The sequence below is a fragment of the Oncorhynchus mykiss genome, chromosome 1 (assembly GCF_013265735.2).
Source record: "Oncorhynchus mykiss isolate Arlee chromosome 1, USDA_OmykA_1.1, whole genome shotgun sequence".
NCBI lineage: Eukaryota > Metazoa > Chordata > Actinopteri > Salmoniformes > Salmonidae > Oncorhynchus > Oncorhynchus mykiss.
Window position 1 is genome coordinate 28,288,952 of NC_048565.1, and position 27,083 is coordinate 28,316,034.

At 42.2% G+C, this 27,083-nt stretch overlaps 1 protein-coding gene across 6 annotated transcripts in view; it reads right to left on the bottom strand.

Moving 5' to 3' along the window:
- Positions 1-5,496: 5,496 nt before the first annotated feature.
- Positions 5,497-27,083, bottom strand: part of ranbp10 (RAN binding protein 10) — a 44,076-nt gene continuing 22,489 nt past the window's right edge. For 3 of the 6 annotated variants that reach the window (XM_021597802.2, XM_021597763.2, XM_021597796.2), the window contains 14 exons: positions 19,052-19,163; positions 18,745-18,797; positions 16,019-16,186; positions 15,808-15,830; positions 15,402-15,586; positions 12,301-12,413; positions 12,061-12,169; positions 10,882-11,030; positions 10,543-10,747; positions 10,261-10,400; positions 9,996-10,141; positions 8,973-9,084; positions 8,429-8,570; positions 5,497-8,200 (listed from right to left, as the gene is read on the bottom strand). In XM_021597802.2, coding sequence (XP_021453477.1) covers positions 8,440-8,570; positions 8,973-9,084; positions 9,996-10,141; positions 10,261-10,400; positions 10,543-10,747; positions 10,882-11,030; positions 12,061-12,169; positions 12,301-12,413; positions 15,402-15,586; positions 15,808-15,830; positions 16,019-16,186; positions 18,745-18,793 — 1,530 coding nt within the window. In that variant the 5' untranslated portion in view covers positions 18,794-18,797; positions 19,052-19,163 and the 3' untranslated portion in view covers positions 5,497-8,200; positions 8,429-8,439. The remainder of the gene's footprint in view (positions 8,201-8,428; positions 8,571-8,972; positions 9,085-9,995; positions 10,142-10,260; positions 10,401-10,542; positions 10,748-10,881; positions 11,031-12,060; positions 12,170-12,300; positions 12,414-15,401; positions 15,587-15,807; positions 15,831-16,018; positions 16,187-18,744; positions 18,798-19,051; positions 19,164-27,083) is intronic. The other 3 variants (XM_021597772.2, XM_021597781.2, XM_021597790.2) reach the window with 3 other exon arrangements.

The following is a 27,083-nucleotide window of genomic DNA, read 5'->3' on the forward strand; positions in this document are numbered from 1 at the left end:
CAGGTCACAAATATTGCTGCTGTGATGGCACACTGTGGTATTTCACCCAATAGATATGGGAGTTTATCAAAATTGGATTTGTTTTCAAATTCTCTGTGGGTCTGTGTAATCTGAGGGAAATATGTGTTTCTAATATGGTCATACATTTGTCAGGAGGTTAGGAAGTACAGCTCAGTTTCCACCTCATTTTGTGGGCGGTGTACACATAGACCTGGCTCTCAAGAGAAGACAAGCTGCCTAGAGCAGCCTTTCTCAATAGCAAGGCTATGCTCCCTGAGTCTACATAGTCAAAGCTTTCCTTAAGTTTAGGTCAGTCACAGTGGTCAGGTATTCTGCCACTGTGTACTCTCTGTTAAGGGCCAAATAGCATTCTAGTTTACTCTGTTTTTTGGTTAAGTCTTTCCAATGTGTCAAGGAATTGTCTTTTTGTTTTCTCAAGATTTGGTTGGGTCTAATTGTGTTGCTGTCCTGGAGCTCTATGAGGTCTGTTTGTGAACAGAGCCCCAGGACCAGCTTGCTTAGGAGACTCTTCCCTAGGTTCATCTGTCTGTAGGTGATGGCTTTGTTATGGAAGGTTTGGGAATCTCTCTCTCTCTGTCTTTCTCTCTCGGCTACCACTACGATCTCAGCAAAAAATCAAAATTAAAAATCTATTGCAGTGAATCAAAAAGGTCCTGATCAATTATTGAAATAAATAGTATTTCTCTTTCCACTGTTATATTGCATTTATTTATATTTTCATGTTTTTTAGGTCACCTCTAACCCTTTGCACTACTGCCCTCTGCTGTCTGATTCAGCAGTATCATGATGCAAGACCAAAGATATTGTATCAACAAACTGCATACATTGTGTGGCACAGTGTACACGCAATGATTGAAACACTGAAGAGATACATTTATGGTCCGTGCTATCGGTATCCTTGGGACATCGCTACCCCATTGACATTTAAAATGGTTAAGGTACGGGTTAAGGTTAGGTTAAAGGGCTTGTAAGTAAGCATTTCACTGAAAGGTCTACAGCTGTTGTATTCGGCGATGTTTTTGGCTGTTGGGGGTGCTGCGATTTTTTTGCTGGGGGAGGGAGAAAAAAATATATAATTGCCGGTGCTGAAGATGTCTATATAGGTCGGCTAATACTGGACTAATAAAGGCCCAGTACACTACTTTTGTGAAACTTGAACTAAATGCATTTGAGTGTTTACCAGCATTTGTAACCGGAGTCTGATAATTATCTCTACACAACAGTTATTCTGATAATATTTGTGGACTATAAAAATATTTAGCAAATGCAACTTATTTCTATGTGAATACTGAAATGGTCTATTAATTCCTTTTCCCTTTTAGTAGATGCTTCTATCCAGAACAACTTACAGTAGTGAGTGCATACATTTTCATACTGGTCCCCCGAGGGAATCGAACCAACAACCCTAGCATTGCAAGCGCCATGCTCTACCAACTGAACTACATCATCACATCACAACAAACCACTTGATGTCTCAATGTACTCAGTTACTGTATTGTATTGGTCATTGTTTTTCTTCATGGTGATGGAAAGTCTACAGGTACAAACCTAGAGGACCAGCCTATGTAAATACAGTAATGTACATTTACATTAAGTGGTTTGTAAGGATGGTAAATTAACACTGTATAAAAAGTGGTTGTTTTCCATGTTATTTGATCAAGATTTTTATTTTATGTTTTGTGTCTTTGCCCATAACTTTGCATATTTTGATGTAAATGTTTGAGGAAATGCTGAATTGTTTTGGGGCCCATGCTAAAGACTGGTCTGCTTGGTCTGCTAATAATAGTAAACGCCTAGCGCGCTACTTAAAAATAAAAATAAAACATATTTTTTTACTAATATACACTGCTCAAAAAAATAAAGGAAACACTTAAACAACACAATGTAACTCCAAGTCAATCACACTTCTGTGAAATCAAACTGTCCACTTAGGAAGCAACACTGATTGACAATACATTTCACATGTGCAAATGGAATAGACAACAGGTGGAAATTATAGGCAATTAGCAAGACACCCCCAATAAAGGAGTGGTTCTGCAGGTGAAAACCACAGACCACTTCTCAGTTCCTATGCTTCCTGGCTGATGTTTTGGTCACTTTTGAATGCTGGCGGTGCTTTCACTCTTGTGGTAGCATGAGACGGAGTCTACAACCCACACAAGTGGCTCAGGTAGTGCAGCTCATCCAGGATGGCACATCAATGCGAGCTGTGGCAAGAAGGTTTGCTGTGTCTGTCAGCGTAGTGTCCAGAGCATGGAGGCGGTACCAGGAGACAGGCCAGTACATCAGGAGACGTGGAGGAGGCCGTAGGAGGGCAACAACCCAGCAGCAGGACTGCTACCTCCGCCTTTGTGCAAGGAGGAGCAGGAGGAGCACTGCCAGAGCCCTGCAAAATGACCTCCAGCAGGCCACAAATGTGCATGTGTCTGCTCAAACGGTCAGAAACAGACTCCATGAGGGTGGTATGAGGGCCCGACGTCCACAGGTGGGGGTTGTGCTTACAGCCCAACACTGTGCAGGACGTTTGGCATTTGCCAGAGAACACCAAGATTGGCAAAGTCGCCACTGGTTCCCACTGAGCACATGTGACAGTCTGGAGACGCCGTGGAGAACGTTCTGTTGCCTGCAACATCCTCCAGCATGACCGGTTTGGCAGTGGGTCAGTCATGGTGTGGGGTGGCATTTCTTTGGGGGGCCGCACAGCCCTCCATGTGCTCGCCAGAGGTAGCCTGACTGCCATTAGGTACCGAGATGAGATCCTCAGACCCCTTGTGAGACCATATGCTGGTGCGGTTGGCCCTGGGTTCCTCCTAATGCAAGACAATGCTAGACCTCATGTGGCTGGAGTGTGTTAGCAGTTCCTGCAAGAGGAAGGCATTGATGCTATGGACTGGCCCGCCCGTTTCCCAGACTTGAATCCAATTGAGCACATCTGGAACATCATGTCTCGCTCCATCCATCAACGCCACGTTGCACCACAGACTGTCCAGGAGTTGGTGGATGCTTTAGTCCAGGTCTGGGAGGAGATCCCTCAGGAGACCATCCGCCACCTCATCAGGAACATGCCCAGCCATTGTAGGGGAGGTCATACAGGCATGTGGAGGCCACACACACTACTAAGCCTCATTTTGACATGTTTTAAGGACATTACATCAAAGTTGGATCAGCCTGTAGTGTGTGTGGTTTTCCACTTTAATTTTGAGTGTGACTCCAAATCCAGACCTCCATGGGTTGATAAATTTGATTTCCATTTGTGGGATTTTGTTGTCAGCACATTCAACTATGTAAAGAAAAAAGTATTTAATAAGAATATTTCATTCATTCAGATCTAGGATGTGTTATTTTAGTGTTCCCTTTATTTTTTTGAGCAGTGTATATTTTTTTATTCACATTTTTCAAGGGGTGCTGTAGCACCCTCAGCACCCCTACTTCCCACTGCTATGGGTAGGGGTTAAGGTTAGGGTAGGGACAGCCCAAGGAGGCAGGATTGCACTGACCATACATTTGTCTTTCCAACTATTCAGCCAAGTTTATCACACATTCTGCTACATCAGCCTGGCCTTTCCCGCCTTTAGGTTTCCGTGTTTACTTGTATAATTGGATCACATTTTGTCATTCTCTGACTACTTACTGGCTGCAGAGAAAATCGATCAAAACAAAAGCAAGCTAACCTAAATATGGCACCAAATAATCAGACAATTAGAAACTACTCAGTTCCTGGAGGTATTTAAAAAGGTACTTTCAACGTGAGTGAATTTGCTATGATATTACTTGCCACTGTTTTTGCTGTTTCCGAAAACTAGCTAACCATGTCTGATCTGAACAATCACCCAAGACTATAATACGAGCCTATTAACTAATTCACCTATTTCATGATTAATATGCCACTGCAGTGGAGCGATGATCAACTGCATGTGTTTTATGAAAATGAAGTGAAAACGAATGTGGACCTCTCCATTTCTACAAAATGGCTTTAAGATGGTAAGGTGGGTGCCTGCATTTCCCCCCCAAGTAGGCCATTACATCTCCAATGCATTTGTGATATTATGCATGTATGACATGTATTCTACGCAGGAGGTCCAGAACAGACATCCTCATATTTCAACACCCAGACTTCTGTAGTCACAGAGATGAGAGAAGTTGACAAGAAATTGTCCAGCTGCGCGTGGAAGGTCCCTTGTGAAGAGAGAAACAGCTGAGAGCACAAAGCCCCCTGGACATGCGATGACAACAATTGTATGGCCTTTCTTTTATATTGTTGTGGTTTTCATATAGGCTACTACTGACATTGTTTCAAAATTATTTGGGATGTTTTTGTTTACCTATAGTGTTCCATAAAATATGTCCATAATAATGTTTGCTATTTTAGTGCGTTTTCATAAGTTGAACTGGCTGTTTCTCAGTCAGTTATAATGTGTCCGTTTCTGTTCTGTGCTTCTCCCACTCGCTTAGGCTTTCCTATGAAAAGGACAGCAACAGACCTATGCAACTACATCAACTTCAGCATTCCAGAGCCAGAAATTCAGCCTCAAGTTTCCCTCCTTCCCTCCTCGGAATCATTTAGCTACCTCTGAAACTCAAGACTCCTGCATGAAAGTGTTTGATAAGAACACCACAATGGTAGCCTCTGCCATGTCCTAAACAACCGGATGTTCCAGTTTCTTTTATGCCTGCTACGTTATGTTACCACAACGGTAACAGGTAGGCCTCCTGAAATCCAGAAACACATTCTAACACAGTTGAGAATTAGTCTAACAAGACAATTTGGTGTAAGGCTCATTTAGTTGTGCAATATTCTGGCCCTGGATTCACTAGTAGAGCCGATATACAATGCAACTCTTATTTGATGAGACAGCAGCCTAACAATTGACTGATTATTTCAGGATCAAGATGATGTGTCGAAGGAAGCTCTCTAAAGGACAAGATCCTTTCATCTCTGTAATATTAACATGCTGCGTCCTCTCTCCACACATCCCAACCCTCAAGTCACTTCTGACTAACCCCTCAACTTCTTGAATTACTGAAAGTGTAGTGAGTTGACAAAAACGTATGTCAAGGACACATTTTTATATTTTGTTGACGTGTGACTCAGCAATTAATAATTTCTCCACCTGCTCTTTAGTTTATTAGTGATTTAAGTAGTAGCAATAACCAGTACGGGGCGCTAGTGTGCTGTTAACCACACACTGTTCTACTCAACAGTTGGAACCATGATACTGTATATATAAGCCAGATGTTTTGTGAGTGTGATGTTTACTGCTCATTTTGTTTTTCACTTTTGTATATTATCTACTTCACTTGCTTTGGCAATGTTAACATATGTTTCCTATGCCAATAAAGCCCCTTGAATGAATTGGTTTGTCAAACAACTTATGTATGTATTACGTGTTTGTTTCTTTGAAACTTCAAATCAACCTCAAGTCACCATCACTCGAAAGCAGGATGTCCACAAAATAATGACAAGACCAAAGAAAGTATGCTTATGGATGTGTATTTTAATAAAAATAATTCTGTCAAAATAAAACAGAATACAATATTTCTTTATCATGTTTCCAGTACATAGGTATGTTTTTTTAAATTATAATTTCTTTTTTATTGTTTAAGGTTTTAAAAGTTTCATGCTAAGTACAGGGTAACTCATTTCACAAATGCTAAACTCAATATGAAATGTAAATCATAATAGAAGTATATTGTGCACAGCTTGTTTTCAATTCCTAATTCCATTACCTTCGCCTCTCCATTTGAAGCACGGATAGCTCCAAAGGCCAATTTAAAACAGAAAAGGAAAACTGGGAGGTTGTTTGCTAGAGTAGGTGTAGGTGTGTCCATAAAAGTCCCAGGAGAAGCTCAACAGATTCCTCCCTTTCTACACACACATCCCTATATATTAGTCAAGTTACAAATTCTACTGTATAATGAATTCTCTTAAAATGGAAATATACATTTTGGGTGGCTATTCTATTGAGTTCAAAAAGCCATTTGCTGTTTTTGAAAGAAACCAAGAGATACATGATTTGCTATAATGTCAAGCTATTATCAATACCTATCTGCTGTCTGCTTCCAATATTGAAAGCCTAGGACTGGTTGTATTCTGAATGACCATTAAACAGAATAGTGAAAACCCATGTGAACGGATAGGGCCGTCTAGAGACTTAATTAACTGAACAACATGAGTTAAAATAACTCAAATTTGATTCCAACATGGGTTACAATGTGTATAGGTATGCTTCAAAAGACAGTACGCCCCAGTATGTCAGTTGACTCTCACAGGTTTTGGATGAGGTCATGAGGCCCTTTCTTTTGCTTCCTACTGCAATTCAAAAGAGGACCCTCACAAGTAAGTGAAGGTATTTGTTCTTGTTTTTCACATATTTTAGCAAGTATAAGCCCATGATGCAGATAGATGTGCAAATGTAAAGATTGTGTAAAAAAAAAAATAATAATAATCCAAATGGCCTTTGTGAACAATGTTAAGGGATATTAAAGTCTACCAAACACTAATAACAAGCTGCAAGCTGATGATTTCTACTCCCACCAGCCCTTTGCTTCACAAACATGCTTTACATGATTGTCAAAAAGTGAATGAAACACATTGCAATATGTCTAACAGGTGTAGGGGATGTCAATATCAATCTCATGATGGCCAGCAGCTAATCTGAAACATAAATGTAATATAATCTGCTAAACTACATTCAACAAACAGTGGAGCGCCTCCTGCTGGCTGGCTGAAATACTGGGTTAATACATCAATGATCAACATTTGTGCCAAGAGAACATCTGTTAAATATAAGAGAATACATACTGTAACAAAAAAGACCAAAACACATTCAACTGTGAATACAATGAACAAAAACAAACAAGAAACAAAGTTGTGGCCACATTTGTAAAAATGACTGGGTCTGTGTGAGAAAAATAGAACTGCAAGAAAGCCAGAATAAGCATGTTGGCAATGATAAGACAATGGTCTTTCAAAGCACTAATATGAAAAGACTGATAGACTGACTGTGTGGAATAAGTGTGGCAACTGGCAAGTACCATTGGTTATTAGAAAAGTTGGTCAAATTAAAAGCCTTGTATTTGGAAAATAGTTCCACTTTTTTATTCAATATATCATTATATTGTATATATTCAACATCTGACTTCATAAAAGGTATCTTCAATACAATTAGCAAGTAAAAACCAGGAGTGATATCCAAATTCAAACGACCCAAGCACTGTATGTCTGTGTGTTTTTACTGTGTGCAAGTACAAAGTATAAGTGTAGTGTATTTCCAATCAAGTGTCTCCACTAGTTTAATGTGTAACATAAGGCAGCCCAACACAGGCAACCCAATTCTGATCTTCTTTCCACTAATTGGTCTTTAGACCGATCACATCAGATCTTTTTCAGCACATATCTGATTGGGTCAAAAGATGTATTAGTGGCCAATTAGTGAAGAAGAAAAAAAAACAGAATTGGGCTGCCTGTGTAAACGCAGCCTATGTTACACATCAAACTAGTGGAGACACTTGATTGGAAATACACTACACTTATATTGAAACTCCGAAATGAATCAGTGTCATTATTTAATTTGTGCAACCATCTGGGGCTTTAAGGTGACCAGCGGGTTAGTGGCTTACAGCCACGTGCAGTCTCAGAATCAAATTCAGACCTTTAACTTTCAATTGAATCCATTTTTGGAGTACTAAGGCATACTAAGAAGTAAGAATTTGAACCAAAAAAATTCTGGTCCTCTTTCTACAATATCTTATACTGAGACGACAAAAGTCCTGTGAAAGTTCTGAATGAGAAACCAGAGTATCTTGCTTGGTAACGACAAAGCATGCCAATGTGAATTTATTTGATATGATGAACATCTTTAAAATACTGTGTAGGGAATTCAAATCCACTCATAAAAACAAAAACGGAATTCGATTATTTTTTTCAAGATGAGCACAACAAACTGACCAAATAAAAACTTGAAAATGACTATATAAACAGAATAATAATTAATTATCTTTAAATAGTGTCACACATTTTGTATTTGATAATACTAAATTAAAAACAAGCTTTCTCCTCATTCCCCTGCACATCCTGCTTCTGCCAAATGGCAAGCGACACACCAATTCAAACACATGGTCTCCTCAGTCATCTGGCAACCCATTGGAAAGTGATCTTCTTTGTAGTCCTGAACATTGCCTTAAGGATGAAAGAAACAATTTTGGAACTCCTGTATTGTAATCTTTTCAACCCTATTTCTGTACTCCAAACTGTAACCTTTACAATCATGTTTGATAATGTTGATGATAACAGCATGGGCCATGTGTAGTCAAAAATGTTCCATAAACGTTCCCTATAGGCTCAACAATCATTGACATGATGCTAGAAGGGGAGGGTCGTTATGTGTGTGTGTCCGTGCAGACTCACCTGGACTGGGGCTAGTGCAAAAAGCTGTCAACTCTGGCGAAGGAACAGGAGCCTGAGCGGACCCTGGCCATGAGCTGGACACACTCTGTGGCCTGACCTACAGCCAGCATCAGAGGGGGCTGCTTAGGCAAGTTCTGAGACTCTGAGGGGTCAAAAGACAACACAGGGATCATCAGTGTGTACATTAACGAAGCATGTGCGACTCAGTAGAGGCTGCTGAGGGGATGACGGCTCATAGTAACGGCTAGAATGGAGTCTATGGAATGGTATCGAACACATCAAAGACGTGGTTTCCATGTGGTTGATACCACTCCATTCCAGCCATTATTATGAGCGGTCCTCCCCTCAGCAGCCTCCACCGGTGTGACTCAAACTTGTACATGGCAACATGTACAGCGTGTTTCATTAGACGAGAGTTAACACACACTGCCAAGCCCAACAAAACGTGTTGGGCATCATTGTAGAAAAATAACTTGTGATCGGGAGTAAAACAAACATCTACAGTGTGCTTTCATGTCATTGTGTGTGTGAAACTTAGCCTTACCCAAGATGGCGCTGTTGAGAGCAGAGCAGATATTTTCTCTCTGCATTGGGTCTAGCTGTTGCCCAACTGGGCAGTTCCAGGGATCTGAATACGCTAATAGACTGAATGCATCCTGTAGTAAAAAAAGAGAGGGAGATAAAGAGAAAGAAAGAAAACATTGTGACCAGTTCAAGCAGAATAGCCCATTAATGACTATGATTTGGGAGCAGTAGAATGGTCTGTCGTAAACAGAGGGAACATCATTAGACCAGGGGTAGGCAACTACCTTCAGCCGCAGGACGTTTTCTGTTGTCAGAGTGGAGAGTCGGGGTGCCGGAACATAATTATAATAATTTGTCACACTGGAAATTGACCACAACTAAGCCTAAAAAGAGATTGTATTTGAAAATAACAATCATTTTATACCTTGAATTACATTGAGACACAATCACACACGTCTATTGGAAACAGATTTCCTAAATTAAACACATTTTTAGCTGAATTCCTGGGGGTTTACAGTCTTTTCTGACCAAAAACGAAAATATATATTTTTTACAAAAACTTTGGGGGGGCCAACAAAAAAACCTCTTGCGGGCCTGTTGCCGACCCAATGGCCATATACAAGTAGATGTGTGTAAACAGCTCAGAGGGGAAAGGGAATACTTAGTCAGTTGCACAACTGAATGCATTCAACTGGAATGTGTCTTCCATGTTTAACCCAACTCCTCTGTATCAGAGGGGTGCGGGGGTCTGCTTTAATCGACATTGTCGGCACTTGGGAGCAGTTGTTCGGGGTTAACTGCCTTGCTCAAGGGCAGAATGGCAGATTTTTCCACCTTACCGGCTCGGGGATTCGAACCGGTTACTTGCCCAACGCTCTTAACCACTGCCGCCCTTGGAAATCCTGCAAGTCATTGTATTGCAGCATAACAAAACATGCCCTAGGGCGGTGGTTGACAACTATATAATTTGTGAGTCATAGTCACACAGTGTACCGGCCTTATTTTGTGTGAAACCTCCCAGGCCCGTCTCCCCCCCTGGTACCTGCAGCATCTTCTTGTGCGTGGCGTTCTTGCCGTATTCCCGGCACAGCTGCTCGTTGAGGCCCTGCAGCTCGCGGCCAAACTGGATCATCCTCTCTGTGGCTGCCTGGTTCCCTCCACACAGCTGTCTGGAGGCACAGCTGTCTTCTCCAAGGAAGGAGACACACACACACAGGGTCAGAGGCCAGCCGCGGACTGAGAGTGTATTTTACACTTGCACCTGACAATCAAAATAGGAAGCGTGTGTGTGTGTTAAGCGCCTGTACCTGCCACTCCGTTGCCCAGGCTGCCGTCCTCAGCCTGCAGGATTTCTTGATGCTTGTAGGTGCCGTTCATGATCCGAGTAGAGGAGTTCTCCGCCACCCCATTAGTGTAGTGCTCTGCCTCGATCTCCATCTCACTGTCACTGCAGAGGACCCAAGTCAGGTTCACTCATCCATACAGAACATCATACCACAGATGGTTTTCCTCTCTCTCACATTCATGGACACAGATGACAGACACCCCAGTAAAAACAGAAATACATTACTAAACAGAGGAACCCTTGCCTTGCCACACACCTGGTCTCCTGGTTGCTGGTGCCACTGTGAGGCTGGGACTTGGTGGAGTCAGTGGAGTTGGACTCAGAGTAGTTAACAGAGGAAGGGGAGGAAGAGGAAGAGGAGGAGGCAGAGCTGACACCAGGGTACTTGTTGTGGCTCTTGTTCTTGTTGGGAGGGGTGACCCCGTTACTGCATGTTGGGCTGTCTGCTCCTGGAGTGGATAGAGAGCCAGGGTGAAACAGATACAAAGAGATAAGAGAGAGGATTGTGTAACACACTACGTGGATGGATAGGTAAGTAGGAGTGTGTAGGGTGGATAGGTGGCTTTGCAGGTGTTTCCCTTACCTGCGCTGTGCAGATGTGGGTTGGTGGCTCCATGTCGGGGGCTCAGGCTGGGGGAGCCAGGGTAGCTGTCCTGGGACTTGGGGGAGCGGACACTGAAGCATCGTACCTCACTGTCTGTACCGTTCACCATCTCCACAAACTGCCGACACCTGGGAGGGACGGGCAACTATTAATCTGCCTGACATTCACTATTTTGACACTCAAACAAATGGCTAACACCCTCACCTTCTTTGCACTAACACTCACACTTGTCTTTTCATACTAGCGCTGACTTTGCAGATAACTACTGTATTAAAGAAAAATGTACTTGACTGGACTACGACTGCGGAGATGGATGCACTGAGTCGCTATGGATAAGAGCATCTTCTAAATGACTTGAAATGCTTCTTTATTAGTCTCACCGACATCATTCACACCCACTCCACTATCCATCTAAGAGTCTCGTCACTCCTCTTACAACCCATGTCTGACATTGTTTATCCAGGAATACATTGTACTGTCAGATATCAACCACTACATTCTGCTTAACTGTCTGATATCTCATGCAGTCTGAACACAATTGTTATTGCAATACTTCAATTGCTTTCAGAGGTCGGCAAAGGTGTGGCCACGTAAGATCACGTCTTTGTACCCTGAAATATAGAAATGCAACAGAAACAGGTCAGACTGGTTCCAGAGTATCAGTATCTGGCTTTATGGATACATGTCATTACCATTGGATGAATGTCAAACAGAGCAGCCACCGCTCCGCTCACTCCTCTTCCATGACAAAATGGAGCAACAGGCATGACCAATCAAACCATGAGTTCCCTCAGCGGCAGCAACTGCGACCTTGTGCTCACCCTGCCCCCTCTCTGTGTAACGCTCCTCTATTGCTACAGCAAGCTCCTTTCTACCTCTATAAGAGACATAAATACTGGCCTTCTTGCCGTGTGTCTGCTTCTCATCGGATCACAGTATTTATTAATCTAATGTCTTTGTGCCATAAACACACAGCTGGGAAGCAGGCCACAGCTTTACTGCTAAGTGCTTCTAGGGTTGTATTGCATGTGACGGAGCCTGCAAAGGGCATTACAAGACCAGCAGTGCGTATCTAAGCCCCACAATTCCAATACTCCTCCATTTAGCCCTTCAATAAACACCCATAAGAGTCCCATAGTTGAGTTCAAGGCTGCTCACTTCAACATGAACAGTAAATTGGAGTTGTGTTCTAGGAGCCCAGGGTACAGCTGCTGTGTGGCTTCGATGGCCTCGCCAACCCTCCCTGCCAATACCAGCTTCTGTATTCCTGTTGACAAAAATATGCATGTTACCATTACAAACTGATTGGATGGATGACTGTGCGGAAAATTAATGACAGTGATTGGTCTTCAGTGTTTCCGTGGTATTGTCAGCGTGGAGCCTTTGTGTGGTTCTCACTCTGTCTGTTCTTTATGGAGGTCTGGTCCTCCTGGATCAAGGTTTCTGTAGCCCTGGCAAAGGCTGTGGCTGTGGCACAGTACCCATGATGCACCAGGTAGGTGGATACCATGCTGAAAGAATCAAAGACATGGTTTAGCCTTACAGTAGTACAGAGAAAGACAAAGTAGTCTGTTAGGGTGGGCGATCAGTAGGGCTGTGGCGGTCACAAAATTCTGTCAGCTGGTGATCGACAGCTATTTGCTTGACAGTCTCACAGTAATTGACCGTTAATTAACATAAACACATTTAGCATCTCCAGGCTTCCACAGTGGCCTACAAGCCACTGATGCTGATCTTGGGAACATCAACATTTAAAAAAGTCAAATAAATCTATGTAATATAGACTACACCTTCACATTAAATCTATGTAATATAGACTACACCTTCAAATTAAATCTATGTAATATAGACTACACCTTCACATTCAATCTATGTAATATAGACTACACCTTCACATTCAATCTATGTAATATAGACTACACCTTCACATTCAATCTATGTAATATAGACTACACCTTCACATTCAATCTATGTAATATAGACTACACCTTCACATTCAATCTATGTAATATAGACTACACCTTCACATTAAATCTATGTAATATAGACTACACCTTCACATTAAATCTATGTAATATAGACTAGACCTTCACATTCAATCTATGTAATATAGACTACACCTTCACATTAAATCTATGTAATATAGACTAGACCTTCACATTCAATCTATGTAATATAGACTACACCTTCACATTAAATCTATGTAATATAGACTACACCTTCACATTAAATCTATGTAATATAGACTAGACCTTCACATTAAATCTATGTAATATAGACTACACCTTCACATTAAATCTATGTAATATAGACTACACCTTCACATTAAATCCTTTATTTATTTTAGACAGGTCTAAAGAAACATGATATGAATTAAATGTAGTCTATTTCAGGAGAACAGAATAGCATACTCTGAGTTGTCCTGATGTTAGGTCCTGATCTGGCTGTGGGCTACACTAGTTCATTTAGCAGACAAGATTTACTTTGAATCATTTTATAGTATGAAGAATACAATTCAACAAAGCGGAATAAATTAGAAATTATATTTTCTCCAAACGATTTGTGGGAGTGTGCACATGTGGCTATTCTGTGTTGAGCAGTTAACAAAGAAATAGGTACTCCTATATGCTTAATTTAGAGATTACAATGTAAATTTACAAACATTGGGCTATATGTTTTGATTTTTAATACATTTTAAGATTGCATGATGAGATTCTAATGATGATTTGAAAAAAGTTGCTAGAAAGGCATGAGCTCTGCTTAGTTTTTTGCGCAGGCTGTACACACTCCAATAGTCTCTCATTCACAATTGGAGAACAACTTCATAGCATCTAGAATTTCACGCGGCATCCCCTTTGTGTGGCCATAATGCACCCTAAAAAATGCCATGACTTTTGCGGCCAGCGGACGTTGTGCCCTTCTCCCGGAGTGCTGCGCGCTCCATCACGTGATCGGGTCTTTCTCACAGGCTACAAGTGAACAGAGACACATCGGGGACGCAACTGGGCGCCTCCTTATCTAATTCCGAGGTGCATATTGAAGATGTTGGAAGAACTGTCCACATTTACTTTTCGTCAGCCAACAAGATGAGTAGGCTTAATGAACAGCAAAAGTACTAGCCTATGTCAATCTACTATCCCCTATAGTACAAAAGGTCGACCTATTCTATTCTGTGTAAGAAATAAATATTAGTCTGGGACAGTTGTGGGATGAGATAGATCCCAAATTAATACAACCACATGGTACTAGGCTATAAGCTCGAATGTTCAATTAGCAGAAAACACAATCATCAAAAATGACCGCAAATGCAATTATGCATGTAATGCTTTTATTATAAAAGGAGCATTTTTATGGTGAAAATGATCTTCCCCAAACTTGAAACTCACATACTGCTTATATATGCCAGTTAGGCTCTTACTCCACTTGTAAAGCGGATTAATGTGCTTAATTATATTAAGTTATGTTTAGTTGTGATACAAACCTCATTAAAACATATAGGCCTATGGGCTAGGCTACTTTAGTTGTGATACAAACCTCATTAAAACATATAGGCCTATGGGCTAGGCTACTTTAGTTGTGATACAAACCTCATTAAAACATATAGGCCTATGGGCTAGGCTACTTTAGTTGTGATACAAACCTCATTAAAACATATAGGCCTATGGGCTAGGCTACTTTAGTTGTGATACAAACCTCATTAAAACATATAGGCCTATGGGCTAGGCTACTTTAGTTGTGATACAAACCTCATTAAAACATATAGGCCAATGGGCTAGGCTACTTTAGTTGTGATACAAACGTCATTAAAACATATAGGCCTATGGGCTAGGCTACTTTAGTTGTGATACAAACCTCATTAAAACATATAGGCCTATGGGCTAGGCTACATGAGTTGTGATACAAACCTCATTAAAACATATAGGCCTATGGGCTAGGCTACTTTAGTTGTGATACAAACCTCATTAAAACATATAGGCCTATGGGCTAGGCTACATGAGTTGTGATACAAACCTCATTAAAACATATAGGCCTATGGGCTAGGCTACATGAGGTGTGATACAAACCTCATTAAAACATATAGGCCTATGGGCTAGGCTACTTGAGTTGTGATACAAACCTCATTAAAACATATAGGCCAATGGGCTAGGCTACTTGAGCTGTGTGACTAGGATTCGAATAAGTCGCAAAATAAAGGCATTGTTTCTTATGCTGGGCATCATAATATAAGTCATAATATATAATTCACAGGTGATAGGCTAATATTGTCACCCATCAGACTATTGTTGATTTAATCTAGTCGTTACATATACTAAATAATATATGTTTGGTAGGCTACTAATGACCATCAGCAGCATCAGAGCTTGGAGAAGCCTAATTACCGTGACTAAACGGTCACGTGGAATTTGACTACCTTCATTACTCGTGACCGCCGGTGTGGTGGTAATACAGTCACCGCAACAGCCTTAGTGATAATTGTGGTGTGGGTATGGATCCCTTACTTCTGAAGCACTGCCTGCCACTCTCCCAGTCTCTCTCCGATGGGGAAACGGGCGATCATGCCGTGGATCTTAGCCCTCCATTCACTCATATAGTCCTCAATGTCAAACACAAAGGGCTGCTGGCCAAAGTTAGCATCCACAATCTCTCCTGGAGTCTGCAGGCCCACTGTGGGGTAAAGGTTGGGCTGTGGGTAAAGGGAGAGGTGTGAAAACACATTCCCCCTCTGGCCATAATAGGAATAACTTGCCATTAATTTTGATCACTTGATAATTTGATGGCATGGCAACCGTGAATAATGTAGGACTTTTATATCATCACCACTAATGGAAGCAGCAAAGCTACCACTACTGATTGCAACAGAAGGCCTTGACATTGAACATGTCCACATTTCAGTGTAATACTCACAGGGAGATCTGTAAAGGCTACACCTGGACAACAAACAGAGAGAAAAGTGTTAATGGACTGGAAGAAATTGAAAATGTTATCATCTGCAACCAAGTAAACAGAATCGTATAAATTGCCTGGGAACATTTCAAATTGTTGAAGCATATTTTAATTTCATATAACAATTAACTTGGATGTTTTTTACCCTGCACTGTTGGTGCGCAGTTCTCACCTAGACTGATGCCATTCTTGGTGTAGAAACAGGTGTTGTTAATTAGGTTCACACAGCAGCCAATCACATCGCCTGTGGTGAAGGTTGGGCCATATGGTTGGCCAGTCCCTGAAGAACAGAAGGAGTGTCCGTCGTCGCCATGGTAACCATATGAGTGCTTGTCCCAACCTGGGATAGGAAACAAGGCAGAAGTGATTAGAGGAAATCTAGACCCATGGTATGAATATTGGATATTACACATTAACAAACTGGAGGAAACGACAGAGAAAATCAAGGCATATTGAACGAACACTTTCACATATCAAATCTAGCTAGATTAATATGCATCAGGTTATGGATAGGGCAGTGCTACTCATACATTTGAGGGGAAGGAGTGAGATGGGCGACCCCAGTAGTGTGATGAGTAATATAATCCCCATAAAGACACTGTGACATGGTGTGGAGCTGAGCCTGACAAATGGTCTCTTTCGAATTAGGATATCCCCTGTCCTGTGTAGAGTGTGCAATACTATGGGTGGCCAGCGAGAGGCATCCGTCTCTGAATAGGAGCACTGACTGATGAGTCATACTCAAACAGAGCAGTACATATGATGTTTGTGCATGGTAGCAATAGGGACGGGGAAGGAGAGTAGACTGTGTGCCGAGGGAGATGTGGATGGTAGATCTTCAAGTCAGTGCATGGGTTTGTGTGGCCTGTGTGTGTGCGCGCAGTGAGAGTATTGTCTGCTCAATCAGTGTCTGTCACCAACCAAAAAGTGAAAGCGGCACAGAGAAAGTAGGTTGTGTGTGAGAACTGTGAGGTATTAGATGAATCTGCGGAGCAGCGTTGACAGGGATATTGGTCCTAAAGCTGGGCTCAGTGTTCCCTACATGCTAATGAATTGGGCAGGGCTCCACTATGGGATCAGACACACAGAGGTCAACAGGGAATATTAAAACTATTCCAGCCAGAACCAGACCCCCACACGGTCACAGAAATGTACTGAAGTCCGTTGGCATATAATGTACTAGAAACCTAAATAAATCTTCATAAACAATATGTTCATGCAACTAAACTCTCTCACACACACAGGCTGCCATTTCCACCATATTCCAACCATTGTGTAACAGAGATACATTTGAAGCACTCAGAGCTGGGAGAGAATAAACAGCAGTTGTAGTCAGCAAGAGCATGTAGAATTGGCTGGATGAGTCCAAAGCATTCCAAAGGCCTCCGGCGCCATGGAGAATCCAATAGGCAGGTGACACAGCCTGAGGCAGGGTTCATATTATTGGTCAGAGCAGCATGGAGGAATGATCTAATAGGCAGGGAATTGCATCAGTGCACAAGGGAAAACATACTGTAGCTCCCCATGTGCCAAAGTTAGCCCCTCAGCAGCAATATGCCAACCCTCTTCCAACCTGTCTTGTGTCCCCAGCAGCCACTGTACCAATCAGTGACATCTTCACGTGTATGAGGGTGGGGGAAAGGGCGAGAGAGAATTTGATGGAATTATGCAAGAATTTATTAAAATCTACATGTACTTTCTGCTTAACCCCCATTGTCTGTTCAACTGGTGATGAAAGAAAGAGTGTTTGATTAACTAATTACTGCTGAGCAGTGGGCCAGGCCAGGCCAGGGTGCAGATGGCCCTGTATTCATGCAGTGATACCGCTCACATCTCCGCTCTGTGTTTGGTGGCAAAAACATTCATCTACTAGCCTGTTTGGTTACATTCAATCCAATCTCATCAGGCCTTGGCTGAGTTTTTGCTTGGATGGGTTCATTCACTGTATCAGTGTGCTGCAGACCAATTTGTTATATGTTCTGACCATTCAAGAGTAGGCTTATATGTAACTCTATTGTAGAATTTATGGTTGAGGAAAATTCCATTTGGGCCCAGACTGTATACTGTATTGAAGATGAGATGGCCTTAAGTGGATTTCTTGAAATTAAATGGTCAACAATTACTTGTTAATTTCTCCCTTCCTCATCAATGAATGTGAGCCAGCCACCCTGCCTGTGGCAGCTCCACTATCACCTGACCTTCACACATACACTGAAAGCTTTTATGTGGAGGAAAAAAGGTACTTGCTGGTATTTCACATGTTACATTTCATCCTCTCATTACTAATGGCTGAGCTCAAACAAGCCCATGCATGTTCTGGAACAGCCAGACACTCTGGGAGACATCACTACACATGGTTTCACTGTGACATGGAATCTAAATCCATCCAGGCACTCCAGAGGAAAGACGGTCAATCTGGAAACATAAATCTGGATGTAGATTACCATGGCACTCTAAAACGTAGCACACCACATGCAAAAGATTAACACCTTAAAACTGTGCCCCTCGAATAGTAAAAACTGAACCATATGTGGTGTTAAAAAAAACCCATCTAGAATCACATCGGTTACTGCTGCAGTGATGGTGTGAGGAGATCCATCTGAAGATAACACTGTTTGGGTTCATTTTAGAGTTGTAGTAGTAGTAGTAGTTGTCCACAATCTATTACAGTCGCACAACCAAAGCACACACTGACTATTACCCCTTGTCCTTCAATCCTAAACCAATCCAGCAGAGATTATAGGCAGGGCAGGGTTCTTGCTGTGAACCCTCTGACCTCCAAAACCCACACTCATCCCATACTGACTCACAGCCTTCCCTTCTGCCATCGCTCTACCTTCCCTTCTGCCATCGCTCTACCTTCCCTTCTGCCATCGCTCTACCTTCCCTCATACTCACCAGGCAGTCTGTTCATGTTGACCCCCTGGGCAGACAGACCAATCCCCATGTACCTGGAGACAACAACAGGAGGTGAAAGGTCAGAGACATCATTAGCTTAGACAACATGAGTCAGTCTGATATGGGTCAATAGCTGGACTGATTAATCCTTTCAGACCCAAAGTGACTTTCCTTTATTTACTACTCTTTAGTTTCTCTACACGTTGCTCAACATGTCATTTTCCACTGCAGAAATAGAGATAGGCCTACAGTAATAGCTAACATGAGTAAACAGATCGTGGGGTACTAACTATCAGCAAATACGTACCCATCCCTGCCCTTGCTGACAATCTTCACTTCAAAGTAGTAGATCCCACAGGCGGCTGGTATGGGATGAGTGGCACGCACAGACGCGGCATCCTTATGGTTCTTCCCATGGCCTACAGAAGGAGCAAAATGTTGTGTTGGAGTCAGTACAATACACCAAACATCCCACAACTCTGTCAATCTGAAAAGGTTGAGGCTTCTCTCCCCATGGACCCTGAAAAGCCTCAATCTGTACGAATTACGAAACTATTTCAAACCTCAATTTCCCTGTCAATCCTACCTCTATTTACAATAATATTCATGCAAATTCATACTTAAATCCTGTGACATGAAATCTTAGAGCGCTTCCAAGTACCATCCATAGCTGTATACATGAATGCCAAACTAGTCAGAAACATGGAGTTCACTTAGCCTGGAACACTCTGGCAGCAAAGTAATGTCAGGGTCAGTATAGTGAGGCTGTCACAGTCTCGCCATTCCATCCAGCTCATAATTGTGACAGCTCCCAGGAGTAGCCTAGAGAGCTTACACAACCCCTGTGTATGTGTGTGTGTGTGTGTGTGTGTTAGACTGTAAGCTATCCATTTTTGCTGGTTGATAAAACAACACTTAAAGGCCAGTCACAGTGCTGCTGTGAAGTACACTACATGACCAAAAGTATGTGGACACCTGCTCGTCAAATATCGCAATCCAAAATCATGGGCATTAATATGAAATAGGTCCCCCCTTTTGCTGCAACAGCCTCCACTCTTCTGGAAAGGCTTCCCACTAGATGTTGGGACATTGCTGGGGGGACTTGCTTCTGTTAAGCCACAAAAGCATTAGTAAGGTTGGGCCCTGATGTTGGGAAATTAGGTCTGGCTCGCAGTTGACGTTCCAATTCATCCCGAAGATGTTTGAAGGGGTTGAGCTCAGGGTTCTGTGCAGGCCAGTCAAGTTCTTCCACACCGATCTCAATGTACCATTTATGTATGGACCTCGCTTTGTGCACGGGGGCATTATGCTGAAACCCGGAAAGGGCCCTCCCCACTGTTGCCACAAAGTCGGAAGCACAGAATTGTCTAGAATGTCATTGTATGCTGTAGCGTTAAGATTTCCCTTCACTGGGACTAAGGGGCCTAGCCAGAATCATGAACACAGCCCCAGACCATTATTCCCTCAACCATCAAACTTTACAGTTGGCACTATGCTTTGGGGCAGGTAACGTTCTCCTGGCATCCGCCAAACCCAGATTCGTATGTCAGACTGCCAGATGGTGAAGCGTGATTAATCACTACAGAAAACACGTTTCCACTGCTCCAAAGGTGGCGAGCTTTACACCACTCCAGCCAACGCTTGGCATTGCGCATGGTGATTTTAGGCTTGTGTGCGGCTGCTTGGCCACGGAAACCCATGTCATTAAGTTCCTGACGAGAAGTTATTGTGCTGACGTTGCTTCCAGAGGCAGTTTGGAACTTGGTAGTGAGTGTTACAACCGAGGACAGACGTTTTTTTGCACTATGTGCTTCAGCACTCGGCGGGCCCGTTCTGTGAGCTTGTGTGGCCAACCACTTCGCGGCTGAGCCATTGTTGCTCCTAGAGGTTTCCACTTCACAATAACAGCACCTACAGTTGACCGGGGCAGCTCTACCAGGGCAGAAATTTGACGAACTGACTTGTTGGAAAGGTGGCATCCGATGACAGTACCACATTGAAAGTCACAGCTCTTCGGTAAGGCCATTCTACTGGCAATGTTTGTGTAAGGAGATTTCATGTCTGTGTGCTCAAATTTTATACACCTGTCGGCAACGGGTGGGGCTGAAATAGCTTATCCACTCATTTGAAGGGGTGTCCACATACACTATATATACAAAAGTATCTGTGGGCCATGCCACACAGAACATGTCTATCTATGTAAGAGGAGCTGTGCCTCTATACTGTATCTGTCTGTAACGCACGGCCATCTTCATTGCCATATTGTACAAATCCACTAATCAACCAGTCATGCATTACCACAGTCATTACAACTAATAGACAAGCAGTGTATTTATAATCACTTTTCATTTCCGCAGCAACATTAATCACTTCTATTTTTAGCCTTTCCATGAGGGCAATTCCACGGTAACAGAATTACGCTGAGACTCAGATTTTTCACTTCAACATGTATGCCAAACAAAAAACAATAATTTAAAAGTTAATTAAACCATATATGCAACTCTATGAACAAGGACTACTTTGAACAATTTACACAGAAAAACAAAAGAACTGTGCAGATGCAAAGTTTGGTAACAGAATTGCGTTAAAATCTCCCTCAGTTTTTAATGCAACCATGTTTTCCAAAACCTCTTAAATATCTGCTCCGAATTAAGATTCAAATACGTCTGCATAAATAATGGGGTGTCAGATACGACATAACACCTTCAGTTAAAAAAATCTGTTTTGGTTATTGAACTATAGTAAGTGAAGTGGATTTACACCCGGTAACAGAATTTGGGTAACAGAATTCCTTAATGGGTCCCTGATCTGTACTACACAGCAATGCATAACTATGAATATGACTGTCATTGTATTCATTGTGACGTATCTTGAATAGGTAAACAAAGCTCGAAATATACAATATCATCCTTTGCATATATGAGTATTATTCTACATACTGGCTTTTATTCTAAAGAGCTCCGCACCCAAACAAGACCAAATCTGGTTGGTCTGGACCAGACAAAATCTAAACCAATCATAGAGGTCTATATTTCAAAAGTTTGGACATCACAGTAGAGTTCAGTACAATATATTATACTTTACTGTTCTTGACTGTGCTGTACTCTACAGTGCTTCACTGTACTTTGCTGTCCAAACTTGTAAAACATAGACATCTATGATTGGTTCAGATTTGGTCCAGTCACCAATATGGAACGTCTATGGACGTTGAAATCAAGGCCGGTCCAGCTCAAAAAACAATGTCAATCAAGGCCAGGTTGGACTGACCAAATTTCAACCACTTTCAACATGGATGTCCAATTTTGGTCGTTGCTCAGTGGGTGCTGCTCATGGGTAGGTGTCAGTAAGAGTCGGGAGAGGTAACATTAACTGGAGAGAGACAAGAGAGTGAGAGGCAGGGGTTGTCCAGACTTTTCACACTCTCGTTTCAACCACCAGACAACAGAAAGAGAAGAAAACAGTTATGAGCTGAACATCACAGTATGCCAATGGAAGGGAGGACAATTGAGGGGACCCAACTGTGGTTTGGTAACAGAATTAAGCATTTTAAATCACTTATTAATCATTAAACTAATTAGTAGGTATACCTTTACTTGTTACTTATGTGAACTTTCATTATCCTCCCTCCTCATGAAATTAGAAGCACAGGGCAATATTTCTTAAACAAGGCAGAGAAATATCTCCAAAACTAAATATAAGTGTTGATATTAATTGGCAGGAGTCTTTACTTCAACATTACTGTGTTTTGATTAATTTAATTTTTCTGATAAAATCTACTTTTCCTGTTGATTGGCTCAAACGTATTAAGGAAAGAAATTCCACAAAATAACTTAACAAGACACACCTGTTAATCGAAATGCATTCCAGGTGACTACCTAGTGAAGCTGGTTGAGAGAATGCCAAGAGTGTGTAAAGCAGTCATCAAGGCAAAGGGTGGCTACTTTGAAGACTAAAATATATTTTGATTTGTTTAACACTTTTTTGGTTACTACATGAATCGATATGTGTTTCATATCTTTGATGTATTAACTATTATTATACAATAATAAAATAGTACAAAATAAAGAAAAACCCTTGAATTAGTAGGTGTCCAAACTTTTGACAGGTACTGTATGTTGTCTAAGACCCCAGTTCCATCTGTTAGAGCAGAAATCCAATCCATTACTCATGTAAAATGTTTAAGATGGAAACAGTTGAAAAATGTATCTATGCCTTCATTTCCTAGAAGTATAGACTCTTAGCTTTCATTTGACAACCAATTTGATATGCTCCTATGAACTTCACATTTTGGTGCTCATGGGTCCTTCTAGATGGAAATGACCATAACCAAAGCTCAGCAGGCCCACTCTATGACCAGACAAACACCCATAATAAATACAACACATGCACATACTTGCGTCTATAAATATCTCCAACTCGCAGTCACACCACCACCTCAGCATACAGCACTCATCAGCTCAGCAGTGCCACAGTCCTGGGAGTGAGGCTCCCTCGCTGTCTCCGTCAATCTCACTCACTCACACGCACACTTGCCATTGATTGTTATTTGTGTTATGTTTCTATTAAAAAAAAACATTTCAAATCAAATTGGATTTTTCACATACACAAGGTTTAGTAGATGTTATTGCGGGTGTTGCGAAATGCTTTGGTTTCTAGCTCCAACAGTGCAGTTTTATCTAACAATACACACAACCTAAAAGTAAAATAATGGAATATATAGATGTTATGATGAGCAATGTCGGAATGGCATTGCCTAAAATACAGTAGAATAGAATACAGTATATACATATGAGATAAGTAAAGCAGTATGGCCACTTTTTTTAAAAAAAGTACAGTCTATGTATATGGGACAGCAGTCTGACGGCCTTGAGATAAGCTGTTTTTCAGACTCTCAGTCCCAGCTTTGATGCACCTGTACTGACCTCGCCATCTGGATGATAGCGGGGTGAATAGGCAGTGGCTCGGGTGGTTGTTGTCCTTGATGAATCTTTTGGGCCTTTGTGACATCGGGTGCTGTAAATGTCCTGGAGGGCAAGTAGCCCCCAGTGAAGCGTTGGGCAGACCGCGCCACACTCTGGAGAGCCTTGTGGTTGCAGGCGGTGCAGTTGCCGTACCAGGCGTTGATACAGCCAGACAAGACGCTCTCGATTGTCCATCTGTAAAAGTTTGTGAGGGTTTTAGATGCTAAGCCAAATTTCTTCAGCCTCCTGAACTTAAAGTTTTCCAACTGCTCCACTGTGGTCCCATCAATGTGGATAGGGACGTGCTCCCTCTGCTGTTTCCTGAAGTCCACGATCAGCTCCTTTGTTATTTCGATATTGAGTGAGAGGTTATTTTCCTGGCACCACACTCCCAGGGGCCTCACCTCCCGTCATTGTTGGTAATCGGGCCTACTACCGTTGTGTTGTTGAGTTGGAGGCGTGCATGGTCATGCAGTCATGGGTGAACAGGGAGTATAGGAGGGTGCTGAGCACCCTTGAGGGGCCCGTGTTGAAGATCAGCGAAGTGGAGATGTTGTTTCCTACCTTCACCACCTGGGGGTGGCCTGTCAGGAAGTCCAGGACCCAGTTGCACAGGACGGGGTTAAGACCCAGGTACTATGGTGTTGAATGCTGAGCTATAGTCAATGAACAGCATTCTTACATATATATTCCTCTTGTACAGATGTGATAGGGCAGTATGCAGTGTGATGGCATCGTCTGTGGATCTCTTGGGGCAGTAAGCAAATTGAAGTGGGTCTAGGGTGTTAGGTGATATGATCCATAACTAGCCTCAAAGCACTTCATGATGACAGAAGTGAGTGCTACGAGGTGATAGTCATTTAGTTCAGTTACCTTTGCTTTCCTGGGTACAAGAACAATGGTGGACATCTTGAAGCAAGTGGGGACAGCAGACTGGAATAGGGAGAGATTGAATATGTCTGTAAACACTCCAGCCAGCTGATCTGTGCATGCTCTGAGGACGCGGCTAGGGATGCCATCTGGGCCGGCAGCCTAGCGAAGCTTGATTGCTTAGAGGGAATAGCTAAACTGTTTGTATTCGGCCATATTCCCAGTCGCCTTGCCACAGTTAAATGCGGTGGTTCACGCTTTCACTTTTACACGAATGCTGCCATCTATTCACGGATTCTGGTTAGGAGGGATTTTAATAGTCACCGTGGGTACAACATCTCCTATACACTTCCTGATCAACTTAGTCACCTTATCCGTGTATTCGTCTATGTTATTCTAAGAGGCTATCTGGAACATATCCCAGTCCGCGTGATCAAAACAATCTTGAAGCACAGATTCCGATTGGTCAGACCAGTGTTGAATAGTCCTTAGCACAAGTACTTCCTGCCTATAGGAAGGGAGGAGCAAAATGGAGTTGTGATCATATTTGCCTAAGGGAGGGCCTTGTAGGCATTTCGAAAAGCTGAGTAGCAGTGGTCTAATGTTTTCTCAGAGCGAGTGCTACAGTTAATGTGTTGGTAGAACCTCAAATTTGTGAAGTTCTTTGAGGGCCGTCGTGGTATCAGCTTGAGGGGGAATATACACGGCTGTAACTATAACCGAAGATATTTCTCTTGGGAGATAATACGATCGGTATTTGGTTGTGAGGAATTCTAGGTCAGGTGTTGTTACAATTACACCATGAGTGGTTAATCATGAAACATACACCCCCGCCTTTCTTCTTCCAAGAGAGTTCTTTATTCCTTTCTGCGCGATATACTGAGAACCCAGCTGGCTTTATGGACAGAGACAGTATATCCCAAGAGAGCCATGTTCCCGTGAAACAGAGTATGCTACAATCCCTGATGCTCACCCTGACCTCGTCTACTTTATTATCCAGAGACTGAATATTAGCGAGTAATATACTCTGAAGCTGTGGATGGTGTGCACGCCTCCTGAGTCGGACTAGAAGTCGACTCCGAATACCTCTTCTCCGCCGGTGGTATTTTGGATCAGCCTCTGGAATCAGTTCAATTGACCTGGGGGTACGATCAAAGGATCCAATTCGGGAAAGTCGTATTCACGGTCATAATGCTGGTGAGTTACCACCGATGTCCAAAAGTTATTTCCGGCTGTATGTAATAACACAACAAATATTCTGGGCTAATAATGTAAGAAATAACACACACAAAAAACAAAATACTGCAAAGGAGCTAGAAGCAGAGCTGCCCTATCTGTCGGCGCCATCTTGGATTTAGGCGAGAAAGAAGGGTGTTTTTTTTTTGCTGGCTATCCAACAAATCAGGAGAGGTAGCTTTTGGTTGCAATGTTGTGTAACAGTCATATAAATCTAAGTACTTGGTTACAAAATGTGTTGTTAGAGCACAACGCAAGCCTACTCAAACATTATAGGCTACATAGCTATTAAAATGTGCTCCATTTTGTTGCTTAGGGAAAAATATGATGTCCGTTTATAGAGCAAATCGTTTAGGTTTACTCTTCCATGTTTTTACTGGTTAGGCTATATTTGTTTTGATACCGCTGATGGACTCTCTTTCCAAGGCTTCCAGTCCAGAGTCAAAAGATCCCCCTCATGGTCAAGGCAGTGGTTACCAGAAAAATGTACAGCAGAACTACCCACGACAGACAAAAAAACATGCCTAAGGAAACGAATAAAAAAACTAATAAAATGATATAAATAAATATGCCAGTGTTAGCAAACACTGCATCACAGCTTCACATAGAGAGACTGGGGGGAAACCACAATCTAGTGATGTCACACAATCCGGTGATGTCACCTCCGACTGAACATGCATGATTGGTTCATCAGAAGACAATAAACCCTCTCTCTGTGCAAACATTGCAATCAGCTTAAAGGAATCACAGGGCATGTTTAAAGAGTCAGCCATGTGTCCTATGGGCTCTATAATTACCCAATAGCACATAAGACCTTGGCATGAAATAGAAACCCTTCAGAAAGCACATTCAGGCTAAATCACACAAAGAAGCAAGTACAAAGGCCAATCACTTACCATATGTGTCTATGGCACACTAATCTCATTCCTATACCACCACTTTATTAAACACACTGATGAATTACATACAACGCCCGTTCTGCCAGTCACATTCTGTTAAAGGTCCCCAAAGCACACATCCCCGGGTCGCTCCTCTTCTCAGTTCGCTGCAGCTAGCAACTGGAACGAACTGCAACAAACACTCAAACTGGAGAATTTTATCTCAATCTCTTCATTCAAAGACTCAATCATAGACACTCTTACTGACCGTTGTAGCTGCTTTGTGTGATGTATTGTTGTCTCTACTAGAGGTCGACCGATTATGATTTTTCAACGCCGATACCGATTATTGGGGGCCCAAAAAAGCAGATACGGATTAATCTGCCAATTTTTT